At 39.1% G+C, this 14,476-nt stretch overlaps 1 protein-coding gene across 2 annotated transcripts in view; it reads left to right on the top strand.

The window, feature by feature from the left end:
• The first annotated feature begins 5,554 nt into the window (after positions 1–5,554).
• Wdr41 (WD repeat domain 41) overlaps positions 5,555–14,476 on the top strand; it is a 46,560-nt gene continuing 37,638 nt past the window's right edge. For both annotated transcript variants that reach the window (XM_003464402.5, XM_063258389.1), the window contains exons 1-2: positions 5,555–5,851; positions 7,282–7,397. In XM_003464402.5, coding sequence (XP_003464450.1) covers positions 5,801–5,851; positions 7,282–7,397 — 167 coding nt within the window. In that variant the 5' untranslated portion in view covers positions 5,555–5,800. The remainder of the gene's footprint in view (positions 5,852–7,281; positions 7,398–14,476) is intronic.

Below are 14,476 nucleotides of genomic sequence, written 5' to 3'. Positions count from 1 at the left end.
CTCTCACAATGAAGGGCACAGCCAGTCGCTTGCATTCTTCCTACAGGGCTTGTTGATGAGTCCTATACTTTTCCTAGGCTGACTAGGCTAGGAATATTGATGTAAGTCAACCATTAGTTCCTGCTGTTATTATGTCTTCAGGTTGTTCCAGGCCGCAAGATCTACCTGGCTGTAGTGTTTGCTTCAGCTGGAACCTTGCTGTGTCACTGGGTATCTCATAAACTCTTTTGATTTGCTTTGGGTTGGGGGAGGACTTATTGGCACACTCCTCAACCTACCTGATGTTCTCTGTGTGGAAGAAGGACTCACCCACACTCTTGCCAAGTGTGCCAACGTCCTACAGCTTGGGAGGACTTTGCTACTGCTCCTGTTTACCCACTGAGGTCCTCTATTTAAGGGAGAAATTCACCACACTGTTGAAAGCCTGCTGAGGTCCTCTGTGTGGGTTAGGGGTTGCTGAGTCTCTCATGGGCCCAGCAGTGTTCTGCAGGTGGTAGAAAGGGTTGCTGATTGTCAGTGGGCTGCTGTAGTCTTGTGGGTGGGGGGAAGGGTGACCTACAATATGCCGCTATCCCCAGTCCAGGGGGCAAGGAGGAGGGGCAGCTGACAATCTGTGGCTGCCCTAGGTCTGGGGGGTGGCAAGGAAGAGGGGCAGCTGAGGATCTGTAGCTGTCCTAGGTCAGGGAAGCGAGGAGGAGAGAGTTTGTTTGCAATCATTGTTCCAACCTATTTTTTTATAAGTCTGTTGACATTCTCCATTTTTTCTTGAGCCAAGTAATTTTTGTAATTCAAGGAATTTGTCCATTTCTTCTAAGTTTTTAAATTTTATATGCAATTTTTCATATTATCACCACAATACTTCTGTCTCTGTAAGGTCTGTGATAACATCTCCACCTCCATTTTTTTTTCATTTTAGTTATTTGAAATTTCTGTTTTTCCTTATCAGTCTAGCTGATGCTTTGCCAATTTTGTTCATCTCTTTGGAGGTCCAAGTTTTGATTTTACTTATTTTTTGTTTTTCTATTGTCTTTTTTGTTTGTTTGTTTTTGTTTTTTGACACAGTGTCTTATTGTGCTGTTTAGGCTGCCTTTGAACTATGTAACTCAGGGTTGTCTCAAACTCACAGTGACCCTCCTGCCTCAGCCTCCCAGGTAATGGGATTACAAGTATGAGCAATCACACCAGGCTATTATCTCTTTTGTTAATTTCTGCTCCTTGTTTCCTTCTTTCTCCTTAGGTTGCATCTAGTTTGTTCCTCTCTTTATAGTTTCTAGGAGTATAAACTATTGGTTTTATACCTTTATTTATTTATTTATTTATTTATTTAATTTATTGTTTTTGAGATAGGGTCTAGGGTCTCACTATGCAGTTTGGGCTGGCCTTAAACTCACTTTATAGCCCAGGCTGGTCTCAAACTTGCAGTGACCATCCTACCTCAGGCTCCCAAGTGCTGGGATTACAGGCATGAGCCACCACACCTGGCTGTATCTTCTTTTTTAATGTAGACATTTATACTATAAATCTCCCTTTGAGCATTGCTTTTACTAGAATAGGGTTAGGGTTTGGGCAAGTTATGATTTCATTTCATCTTTATGTATTTTATAATTCTGCTTGTATTTTTTTTCCTTTGACATACTGGTTGTATATTATTATTGTATCATTTTCATTTATTGAACCTTTTAAAAATACGTGTCTTTTTCTCTTATAAGCTTTTTTAACTTAAAATATATTTTGACTGGTATTAGTATTGCTGCTCCAGCTTTCTTTTGGTTATTATTTGCATGAATTATCTCTTTTTTTGTCTTTTTCCTTTTTATTGGTACCGGGGATTGAACTCACGACTGCCTGAATTGTCTCTTTCTACTCCTTTTACTTTTGATTTATTTGTATCTTTGGATCTGAGGTGAGTCTTTTAGAGATAGGATATAGCCGGATCACATCTACACCTGGCTAGATCCCCAAGGTTTTTATTTGTGATAGGTTACTTTTCTCTTGCTGGTTTTAGCTTAAATTATTGCCATTGTCTTTCAACAGATTGGTTGTTGTGTCTCAATGTGGAAGCCTTTAATTTTATTCTACTTGAAGTTCATTGAGCTTTTTGTATTTATAGATTCATATCTATCATCCAACTTGGGAATTTTCAGCCATTATTGCTTCAAAAAAATTTTTCCCTTTCTCTTCTTTCCTTCAAAGACTCTCAAAATTCATATTAATTTACTTAGTGGTCTTTCACAGGACCCTTAAGGTTCATTAAGTCTTATTCATTTTTTTGTAGTTCCTGAGACTTAATCTTTTTAATTGTATTCAACTACCTTATTTTCACTGTTTTTTTTTCTCCTCTGCTCAAATCAGCTCTTGAATTTTCAAGATTTTTTTTGCTCCAGAATTTCCTTTGATTCCTTTTCATAATTGTAGTTAGTTTATTAATATTCTCATTTTGCTTTGTGTGTGTTCTAATAGTTCTTTTACATCTTTAAGACGTAAGTCTTTGTCTAGTTACTCTAATGTTGGTGCTTATTCATTTTGTTTTTGTTCCTTTTCAATGGAGCATACTTTCTTCCTTCTTTGGGTATCTTTTTTTTTTTTTTCTTTTGATGCTGGGGATTGAACCCAGGGCCTTGTATATATCTCAAGAATTCTACCACTAAGCCACATCCCCACCCCTCCTTGTATATCTTGTAATCTTGTGATCTCTCTCATCCTGGACATTTGAGTATTGCAAAACAGCAACTATTTTTTGACTGATTGAACTCATGTCGTGGAATATACTCTGATGCGAGTTTAAGGTCTTCTGGGGTCATTCTAATTCTGTGACTTTCCCTGGATATGTGTGGCAACTTCTTATATCTCTGATGTATATAGTTGTTTTTACACGTCCTAATCTTTAAGTGGCTGGCTTCCCCAAAGGGAGAAAAATGCGGGAGTAAAAAGGCAGTACAGTTTTAAGTTTCCTGAAAATTTCTTCAGGTCATGAGGGTTGCAACAGTGGTGACCAAAAAAAAAAAAAAAAAAAAAAAAAAACATTGAACACAGCTGTTTGCAGTCTCCCTGTTTGAATGTCCACCTTGTGTTCTTTGATACTGTGATTTGAGGAACTATTTTCAAGAAAATAGTGTGTAATCTACTAGCAGGTAATTTCTTACTGTTATGGTTTTTTGTTTTGTTTTGTTTTGTAGTTCTGTATTGCGTGTACCCTTACGCCGCTTTGGTTTGTTTTGTGTTTTTCTCTTTTTCCTCTTAAATAAAAAAAAAAAAAAAAAAAAAAAAACCAGTGGTGACCAGCCTCTGTGGCAGCTGAGATTTTTCTCATGGAAGTTTTCAAGTTTTAAAGACGCCGGAGTTCCAAAAGCATTTCTTAAGACAGTTTTGGCCAGTGTAATTGTTGCTTAGGTTCAAAAGTAAATTCCTGGTGCTTTGACTCAACTTCTCTATCATCACTCTTTCGTAAAGATCATTCTCCATCCACTCTGGTAAGGGGAACCAAGGAAGGAAGTGGTTCAAAAGACCAGGAGAATGATTCTTAGATCTGAGTTTTGTGAACCTGGACAAACCTTCAGACTATCAGAATAAAAACTAGGCTATCTTATTTGGACAAACTTTTTGCCTTACTTGGAGGTACTCTTGAGAAGTGAACTTCCTATACTCCTGTGATTTGATGCACTAAAGGTAAATCTTACCTTTTCAGGGGTTAGTTTCTTTTGGCTTGTCTTCAGTTGCATGCAGACAAGTTTGGGGTTGGTGCACAGAAGGTAACCCTCTCCTACTCCTTAGAGTGTTCCCTTGGCAAGGATACTCAAACTGTCTTCAAGAGAATCACAGGAAATGCTTGTTCTCCAAAGACTATTTGGGCAGTGTGAAGATTAAGATTAATTGTTAATTTGACAAGAATTAAGTCATTGCTGTTTGTTATGGTTTGTGTCTAGATTCCCCCCCCCCCCCAAGCATCATGAAGTTTTAGTTTTTTTCAGAGGTTGGGTCTAGAGTTTGTGATTGATTCAAGGTACAGTGCTGGGATTAAGGGTGTGAGTGCTACACCTGCCCTAGAGTAGGTAGCCTGCATACAATATAAGGGCTGGGAAGTGCTCTCTCTGTCTCTCTGTCTCTGTCTCTGTCTCTCTTACTCTTTCTCCCCCTCCCTCTCCTTTCTTCCTTTTTCCCTCCCTTCCCCCTCCTTCCTTTTTCTATCTTTCACCATCATGAACTGTTACCCCTTGGCCATGCCACCCTGCCTTGAAGCCAGATGATTATGAACTGAAACTTCCATAAACTGTGAGCTAAATAAACTTTTCTCCCTTTAACTTTGGGTGTTGGGTATTTTGTCTCAGCAATGAGAGGAAACCACTGTTCACAGCTGAATGTGCTATTAAGAAGTGAGTCATTGGGGAGTTCCTTTTGAAGGTTTCTCTCTTACTCTACTGGTCCACTGGTTTCTGTCTCCTAAGCACCATGAAGTGAGCAACTTGCCATTCTGCCATAGTGTTCCTGCCATGGAGCCAGCCTACAATGGACTGAAATCTCTGAAACTGTAAACCATCCCCTTAAACACTCAAAAGTAGTATATGTCAGTATGTCAGACATCTTGCGCACGGTGTTTGAAAGCTGGCCAATACAGGCAGCGGCCACAATAATAAACCTTAAAGTAGAATGTGTAGCCCTCTAAGGCAGAAGATCTACAGGATCCTGCCTTATCTCAGACAGCAGTGATTTTCTGTGCTTCTTTTTTGCCTCTAATCCATCTATGTTTGTTGAGATATTTGCACAGGTTTCTTACAGGAATTTATTGCTAGAAGCCTCACTTGAACCTAGCACATATATATACAAATATGTATGAACGTTGTACAAGTAGTCCCTACACAGGTGATTCTCAAACCTTGCTGCTCATCAGAATCACTCAATAAACTTTTCCCAAGTCTTGATTCCTATCTTCCAACCACAGAGATTGTTTCCATAAGTCAACCTACATTCTTTAAAGGCTACTTGAGTCATTTCTGATATGCAGCTAGTCAAAGTATTTGGAGCTGGAAATGTAGCTGAGCGGTAGAATAGTTGCCTAGCATGTACACACCCTGGGTTCAGTCCCTAGCTTTGGAAAAAAAAAGTCTATGAAAGGTTTATACTTTCCAAGTAAGTTGCAGTTTAACTAGTTTTGGAGTTTTACGACTGGGTTCCAATTCTACAGCAACTACTTCCTAGCTATCTTTAGGCAGATTACCTAATCTTTCAGCGTTTCAGTATCTTTGACTATAAATAGGAGTTACGGGTTTATTGTGAAGATTTATATCAAGCCTTGGCACTCTAATACAATTAACATTGCCTGGATTATGACTGGCCACCAGATTCATACAGATGCAGTCTACTAAAGCGCCCCTTCTCCGGTGGACTTTTGGGAGACTAGGGTGGGGCTGGGGTGTGCTCTTGGTCGCGCCTGTCATACGAAGGATCCAAAGATCTCCCAACTGGGGAGGGCACTACACACACGCTCGCAAGCTGACAGCACACAGGCACCAGGGGCCGCTCGCGCTCGCTGGGCTCCCGCGCAGATAGGCGGTGCCCCGCGCCTGCGCACTCGGAGCTGGAGCTGCGCGCTTCGCGCTTCGGAAAGTGGGGGCCCTCTGCGGCCTTCTGCGTGGTTCCCCAACCCACCCTCAGTCTCTGGGCGCGGGACAGACTCCAGTCCCTCCACGTCTACGAACCGTGCAAATCTGAGGCGGCCAGTATTCACGTCTCTGCTGTGCTACAGCCGGCGTGGTTGTCGAGCCGGCCAGGGCCTGGCTTCCGACGCGCAGCAGCTGCTGCCTGCATGCTGCGCTGGCTGATCGGGGGAGGCCGCGAGCCCCAGGGCCTGGCCGAGGTGAGCGCCGGCAGCCACTGCTCAGCGGAGTAGGGCAGGACCGGGCGGTGCGCGGGCTGGGGGCGGGGTCGTCCGCCCTGCTGGAAGGGGCCGGGGTTGAGGTCTGAAGGGCGGGGGTACGGGGGCACCTACGGGTCCGGGCAGACAACCCGCGTAAGTTTAAGACGCTGAATGCATCTGTGCGCCTGGTTTGTTTGAACTGGTACCTTTCTTGGCATCACCTGATACTTGGTTGCTTATTCAGCAATCAAAAGTCTGGAAAATGATTTTCTAATGAACTTATTTTTGGTTTCATGATCACCCGTCAGGGGCCTGATAATTGGATAAGCCTTTTGTGTAATGAGATTTGCATAGAAAATATGAATAAACTAATTTGCCACCTTAAAAATATTGAGGTCGGAATTTATTTCACATGCCACACAAAACTAGAATTGTTTCTCATAGGAAGTAGGTCTTTTGACTGAGTGAAAGGTCGAATTGTAAGCAGCTTAACTTCTCAGTTTTGACTTCCTCATCATATCTTTGCAGTTGATAGTCCTTTTTCCCCCCTAATTTTCTAACTGTATTCTAATTTAAGCAGTGGGTCTCAGTCTTAGGGTGATTTTGCCCTTCAGAGGCCATTTGCATAGAGACGACCCCCCCCACACACACACTCCGTTGAATCCAGGGCGTTTTCTCGGTGTGGCTTACAGGGATGGGGTGAGTGGGAGAGTGTTCTCTGTGAGCATTAGAAACACCAGGGGTGCGGGTCAGTTTGCTAAAATGCACAAGATAGCCACAAAATGTTAGTAGTACGAAGTTTGAGAAACCCCTGCTTAGAAAATGGTACTGAGTTTGACCCAGAAATGGGGTTAATAGGGCCTGGCTTACAGAATTAAGTTGCATAGCATGTGTGCTTGGCACGGTGTCTGACACATGGCGTGCCATGTAATACTGTGCTCTGTGAATGTTTGCATTCTTTATCAGTACTGTTTATCTAGAGAAGAATTCATGAATCCGAATAGTTTGATTCCTTTTTTTCATGGAGCACACATTTATCGAATGCTGGTAATAGGCTATTTTAGTCTATATTTTACTGCTTTGACTGGCAATTTTATTTCCAACAAGTTTTAACTGAGAAACACTCATTCTAAACTAATTGAGCTGGATTGGCCCATTAATTTTTAAGATCAAGTTTATGAAGATTAAATATATATATATAAAATAAATTCACGCTTTATAAATTTATTATGACTTAAAAATACTAAAATTTATGAATTCGTGGTCAGGGAAATGTTTTCCATAGAACTGCAGTTATTCAGTTGATATTGGGGAACTAATAGCTAGTAGTAGAACATATAAGTCTTGTGGCTTTTGAAGTCTTGTATGCAGCTGTGTATCCTTACCCCTGTCTCTTTTTTGCTTTTGCCTGTTTTTCCCTCCATTACAAGAAATCTCCATTACAGACAGTAGGTGAAGAACAGTCCCGGAACCCCTACACAGAGCTGCTCGTGCTGAAAGCCCACCATGACATCGTGCGGTTTCTGGTGCAGCTGGATGGCTCCAGGTAAGAGGCACTAGTTCTCTCACTGGCCAAAATAAACCTGCAGAGAATTTCTAGGGAATTCTATATTTAAAACAAGTTCAAAACCCATTTCTAAAAACTTAAAAACTGATCATTAGTAATTGAAGAAACTCAACCAATATTTTAAAAAATGTACCTTTTAGTAGCAATTGAATTTGATTTCTGCAACTTGATAAAATTATGTATCTAAAATATTTTTTCTTTTTTTGCCCAGCATTTCATGTGGAGATTTGTGTATTACATTTGTTTTATGAATTAGAAAGTCTTATTAGTATCCACTGGTACCCACTAGGGATGTGCCATAGTAAGAATAAGGTTTTAATCTGAGGTTTTTATATTACTGATGAAATCTCTTTAAAATGTATGTTATTGTATATGTCCTCAGTAATGTGTATAATATTAAATTTAAAACACTTGCAAATGGAGATGAATACTTAGCTTATTTCCAATCAACAGTGTATATCTGTTACCAAGTTCTCGTTCAGCTACAACTTAAGTACTGTAATGTTGAAACTTTTAATATCTGTCTTCCCTTCTAGAATGTAACTTTCACGTGTGGGGCCATGTTTTCCTTATTTACCACAATATTAGTACCTAGCACTGTGTCTTACATTTACCAGACAATTATTGTTGAGTGAGTTTTCTCTGTTGCCTTTGGCACAATTTTTATTTTTTTTTTTAACTCCAGGAGTGATAGCTACTGTGGCTATTCCTTACTCTGCTCAGAACTTCCACTGTCTGTTGGCTTTGTTTTTTCACTGCTTTTTTAGGTCTTCGGCATTTTGTCACTTGTGTGTTGTGCTGTGTTGTTCTTACATGAAATTAGATCAGATTCCTCAGGTAAAGGGCACAGTCTTCTACTTTAGACAACCTTCACCGTAGACTCTGGCCACAATTTGGATTTCGGGGTCACTGACACGTCTGACCAGCTAGCTACAAGTTCCCACTGCCCCCTGAGGTTTGGTGGTTCTCTGGAACAACTCACTGAACTCAGTAAAGCACACAACTTGATGATTACACTTGTATCATAAAGCATACTTACCAGGACCAGCTAGATGCATAGGTGTAGGAGGTTATCACATGAAAGCCTTCTTGTCCTCAGGGTTCTCTGGACTCTTGGTACATTAGTTGGGTGCCTCTTGGGTGTTCAGAGTTTTTACTGGGGCCTCATTGTATAGGTGTGGTTGTGTGGAATCCCAACTATATAATTTGAGCTCATTCTTAAATCTCTCCTCTCTCATGCCCCAGCCTGAGAGCTTGGGAGCTCAGTCGGATATCCTGTGATAGTAGCACAAAGCCTCCTAATCCTATGGTTCATCTTTCCAGACTGGCCAGCTCCCCTTCTCAAATTATCTTGGAGCCCAGAGTGAGTCATCTGTTAGCATCAGCTTAGGTGTGGTCTGAGGGACCCACCATGAGTAATGAAGACGCTATCACTTAGAGCAGGGGTGGCAAACCTATGGCACACATGTTATTGTGCTTTTCTTTGAAGACTAGAGGTATTAATACATGAATTGTTTTTTCTAAACTGAAACCTGAGTATTCAGGTTTAATTGTGGTGTTGGCACTTTGCAATAAATAAGTGGGTTTTGGGATGCAATTTGGCACTGCTCCCTAAAAGGTTTTGCCATCTCTGGGTTAGAGGCTCCCTTCTAGATATCAGTGACAAAAGCTAACAAAATTATTAATCACTGTGTTTCCCAACTGTTTCTTGAAAGATTTATCTCCTATCATATATAATGTGTATCGTATGATCTCTCATCCAATATTATGTATAAGTAGACTGTCAGCTGTTACCTTGTTGTGGTAGGACCTGAACAAATCACAGATGTTAAACGTAGTATTATAATCTTCAGGCTTATTTGATAGTATATGGTTTGGCACGTCCTTTGAGACACTGTTTATTTATTTAAATGGTCATTTCTGTGGGACACTAAACATTTCTGCAAAGGTAAGATTTTGGATTGCTAAAGATTTTTTGTGACACATTTAACCCTAGTAAGTTGCTAGATTAAAAAATCCAAATAATTTCTTACAATCACTAATATGTATGCCTGAAGGAATCCTAAAATAATTTTCTTTGGGACAGATAAGGAATAAATATATGTATTCTTTGTGGACTCAGTCTTTAAATTTCGTATAGATTGTTCAAGTCATTGCTGTTCTGTGTGTGAAGCGAGCTTTCGGCTGATTGTACTGCATAGTCGGAAGAAAAGACTAGCTTATAGAATCACTATCACTGAACAAGTGCTGATGGAGATGATTGCATTGTTCCTGCAGTGATGGTCATGTGTATAGCATTTGTTCAATGATAAAGTAAATATTCTATAAATAGTAAAAAACTGTAGATGAGTATATCAGTTATATGCTGCTCAGCCAGATATCATCCTGAACTTAATTTTTAAAACTCATACAGCCACTGATTGTTCAGCTTATTATTCTGCAGGATGATAGTTTAGGCTGGGCCTAACTGCATCTTTTCACCTGTGAGTCAAGCTCAGCTGGCCTTGGCTAGGTTCACTTATCTAGCTACAGTCATTTTGTGGATGGGTGGGGCTGGCTGGTTCCTAGTGGTCCTGGATGAGAGAATACCTTCTCTTCTGTGTAATTTCTCAGGTGCTTATTCATATATGATTGGAGTTCTAATATTTGCTGAAGACCAAGCCCTGAAGCAAGAACTTTCCAAGTGTCTGTTTGTACCATGTTGGCTGCCATTTCATTGCCAGAGATAATCAGGAGCTGGCACTGAGTAGGGAGAGAAATTCTACTTCTTGATGGGAGGAATAAGTAAGTCCTTTTGTAAGTGTGGGTATAGGAAAGGGACTAATTTGTGACCAGGTGCTCTCCACCACAGTGAATTTAAATATCTAGACTAGATGAAAAACCCTGCCTTTTTGCTTTTGCAGTACCATGATGATGTAATTTCACAAATCACATTTAATTATTTGTACTTGCTGTATCAAAATTTGCATATTTTAGAGAATTTTCCATTTGCAGACTTGTAGAACTTTAATCCATGATTTGCTTTAAAAACTTAATTGTGTAGTAGAAAAAATAAGGACTGAAAGAATCATTGGACATAAGATATAAAATGAACATGAAAACCTTTGAACTGTAATCATGGAAAAAACTAAAAGCAGAATGTTTTCACTCTAAAAATTTTTCACAGATTAATTGTGCATACTGATGGAGTGTTCTTACTTTTAATAGTTGAGATAGTTTAGACTTATCTTTTCCATTGTATATGTCATTATTAATCCATTGTAACATTACAAAATACCTTTTCATTTTTAAAATAAATTTTACATCATTTTGCTTTTTATGTTTTTAGTTTTTGTAGACATTATGTTCTGTTTTTTTGGTCAGCTGTTGTAATCCAAGTTTCATGCTCCATGTGTTTAGATAATATCATCTTATTGAAAATTTTGCAGAAGGATTTTCTTGTTTTTTCAGTGGCTCAGCTAAAATCAGTGAGTGGAAAATTTTCTCAGATTGGTTTTTGAAGATACCAAATAAATCCTGTATAACCTAACAGACAGCTGCCTTTTCTTTTCTTCTTTAGTATTTCTTGAACATGAAGTGAGGGTCATATTGATTGGGAGATCACTAAAGAAGGCTAAGCCTCAGCAAGAGTCTTCCAAAAATGGACTGTGATAAAATTGCATGTAATACTCTAGCATTTGACACATTAAACTAAGCTGAGTTCATAACACATTTTAAGAATAGCCTTCTCAGTTGCTCATTTGACCATTCCTTGCTCCTCTAGGAAATAGACAAGGTTATATAGGATGGTGCTCATGACTGGAAAAGAATCAGATGACCCATGAAGTGCCAGACTGGAGAAGAAAATGTATCTAAGTAGCTGGTGAAGCTCTGCATTTGCAAGAGAGTGAACAAACGCAGTATAGTTTGGTAATCCACTGACAAACAGTGCTCCGTCTTTAAGAAGATATTACAAAACTAACAATATTCTTTCTCATTTACCTTCAGAGACTAGAGATCAGCAGTCAAGATGGCTTAGGTCCTCTTAATTCCTGAGCTCCACTCTCTTAAAGTTAAATGTGTAAGACATTTATTAGAGAAAAATGCCTACGAAAGGAAGAGAAGAAGTAGGATTGAATGGGTGAGCTGTCTTAGCCCCTGATACAGATGTGACAGTCTCTTCCAAGCCCCTAGAATGCTTCAAAGGAAAGATTGCCTCTTAAAGGAGTTCTGTTCTGGGTAGAAATAATTAGGGCTTTATACTGCCATCTTGTGTATTCATTTGATGAGGGTCATCCAAGAATGTGTCCCTGACTTCTTTGTCTTGCTTAACTACCAGTTACTGGGTACCAACTGAGAATTTGACTTTGAAAAGCTGGAGTCAACAGCTGCAGGCATTTGAGGAGGTATATTCCTCACTGCTGGCCAACTAGTCCTCTCTTGAAAGGGAGTCTCGAAGGCACATCTTTGGGTCTTGCATGCTTTCACAGTTGTACGTTGGGCTATTTGCTTTGTAAATTGCATAAATATACTCATGTGGGCCATATCTTTGGGCAGCGGTTAAGAAACAAGTATGATGCTAGTTAATAGGTCTTCAGTGCTTAAAAAGTTAATGTAATTTTCAGAGACATAAAGGTAGTTGTGTCTGGAAACAGGAATAAGCAGGGTTGGAGATACAGCTTAGGGGTAGAGTACTTGTTTAGCATGTTTCACTCAAGTTCCAGCTGCCACACATACAAAATATAAGCCAAATCCTTTTTATGTGAATTTTAGTGACTAGAATACTACTAATTTTTCTGACTTTATATCTGGCAATTTTTTTAGTGTTTTAGTATCCATTATCACTTTGCATTTAGACATCTTGATTTATTATAATACATTTTGCTAAAATCTTTATGAAAAAATAAAACAACCCTATTTTAGCTCTGACATTCCTAAGTGACTACTTGTAGGAGTTTGTTCAGTTTCTGTTATTTATGGATAGATGTGATGTTTTGAGTCAAGTAAGAAAACAGCATCAGTGTCATGTTTTGCCTATGTATATGCCACCCTCTCCTTTTCCTTCTTTCTAATAATTTTGTCTTTTTGGCCATATTTTAGAAAAGGTGCTGAGTTTTGTTTAATTGGTTAAGATTGTGTAAAGTTTGAGAATGTGACAAGAGTGAATGGAAATGAAATTACTGCTTCAGTAATCAAGTCTTGGGCGGTAAACATCCCAAGTGTATAATAGTGTCTCATTTGCAAATTCTATTCACTCTAGCAGTAAAATTCTATAATTTCTGGATGAAACCAGGCTCACTCAATTACAAAAACCCTTATTAAGCATTTGAGAATTATTACCTTGAACATTTTAAAAATATAGCTTGAAAAACCCATCTGACAATTTGAGTATGGCTAAGGGTCATAACTTCCCTAGATTGCAAAATACCATGTATGTTTAAATTTATGTGCTCAAAATAGTCCCTGAACTGGCTAGTTACCTTTTAGGACACTAACTCATTATTTTTTTTTTCCATTTTCTTTTTTGTCTTTTTCATTATTTTGAAAATGGGTCAACAGAAGAGCAAAGTCATGTTCCTACATTTCCATTCTTATGTAAACTATTTTAGCGTAATTGTTGGTGAAAAGAAATTTCTTTGTATCACTAATTCAAGCTAGGAAGAATGATAGGATTGCAATATTGTGATTTTGCAACTTAAAATAGGGAAGGGAAATAATGTGCATCAGCTGAGGCCCTGCAAGTTAGAATGACAAGAGATTAACAAGAAAAACAAGTATATTAATGTGTGCATTTTGTACACTGAAATGCTAAATGAAGAGTAACTCAAAGGAACATATTAGCATGTTAACAACGGAACAGTCAATTTACTGGAAAGTAACAAGACAAAGAAAAGGGACTTTGAGTCTCTTGCAGGGCAGACTATGAGAAGGCAAAATGTCAGATTTGAATCTGATTAAGGCTTTAGATCTACCTATCAGTCTAATAAAAATACAAGGACAGAGGCAAATGTTAAATGACAATGTGGGAAAGTAGCCAGCCTGACACAGACTATATGAATGCTACAGGACAGACCATCTTTATTCCGGTAAGAAAAATAGTTGGAGAACACATCAGTAGAATAAAAGATAAATCAACAGATAAATCAAGTTGTAGTGTGTGACTCTCTTTGTATTCTGCTTCTGGTAAACTATTTAACGATTATGAGACTGACTGAGTTTGTGATGACATTGGCAAGTAAATGTTAACTTTAAGCATAACCTGAGAGTCCTTGGTATATACATGTGTGCTGAGATATTTACTGATGAGGTGAGATACATGGCTGTGATGTGCTGTAGAGTAATTTGCAGTGGAAAATCATGTGAGGTACAGATGAAACACTATTTACCATCAGCTAACAATTACGGAAGACAGATGGGGAGCACATGCAGATTACCATTACATTATCCTTTCCGTTTTTGTATGTATTTAAATTTTACCTCATGGAAAGTTTACAAACCATATTTGAAATAGAGGAAATACAAATGCCAATTTAAAAGCTAATTTGTTTAGGCACCAAATATTTGAAAAATGTGATGTGTGCCCTAAGTGTTCAATGGAGAAACAGCCTACTTTGCTTTGAGGATAGAATTGATTGGAAATGGATGCAAGCATCACACAGATGGACATACTGGCTCAGTAAAGTAGTAATTGAAAAAAGAAGTGACTGATAAAAAGCTCAGGTTATAACCACAGTGGTTCCTTATTAAGTTCCACCTCAAATTAGGTAGACTTACTGAATCACTGGCACCAGGTAGACACTTGGAAGCCTCACACTCAGCTGTAGGCTTTCCTCCAAATTCAGAACAGCCCAGAATGTTCTCTCTCTGTTCCCAGATCCTCAGAGACAACCTAAACAAGGCTGAGCTGAGGATATGCAGTTCCTTCTCACTTACACAAGCAAGGGTGAGAGAGCCGAATTTGTTTCTCTATAGTAGAAATTCCTTCAGGAAGATTCCAGCTCAGGGAAGTGGAATTTCCTCTACAGGAGTCACAGGGATGGGGGGGGGGGGTGTTTTGATATTGTAATTCGATGTGTCTG

The sequence above is a fragment of the Cavia porcellus genome, unplaced genomic scaffold (genome assembly GCF_034190915.1).
Source record: "Cavia porcellus strain 051 isolate PalLab524CR breed Dunkin Hartley unplaced genomic scaffold, mCavPor4.1 scaffold_11, whole genome shotgun sequence".
NCBI lineage: Eukaryota > Metazoa > Chordata > Mammalia > Rodentia > Caviidae > Cavia > Cavia porcellus.
This window is presented reverse-complemented; position numbering and strand designations above follow the sequence as displayed.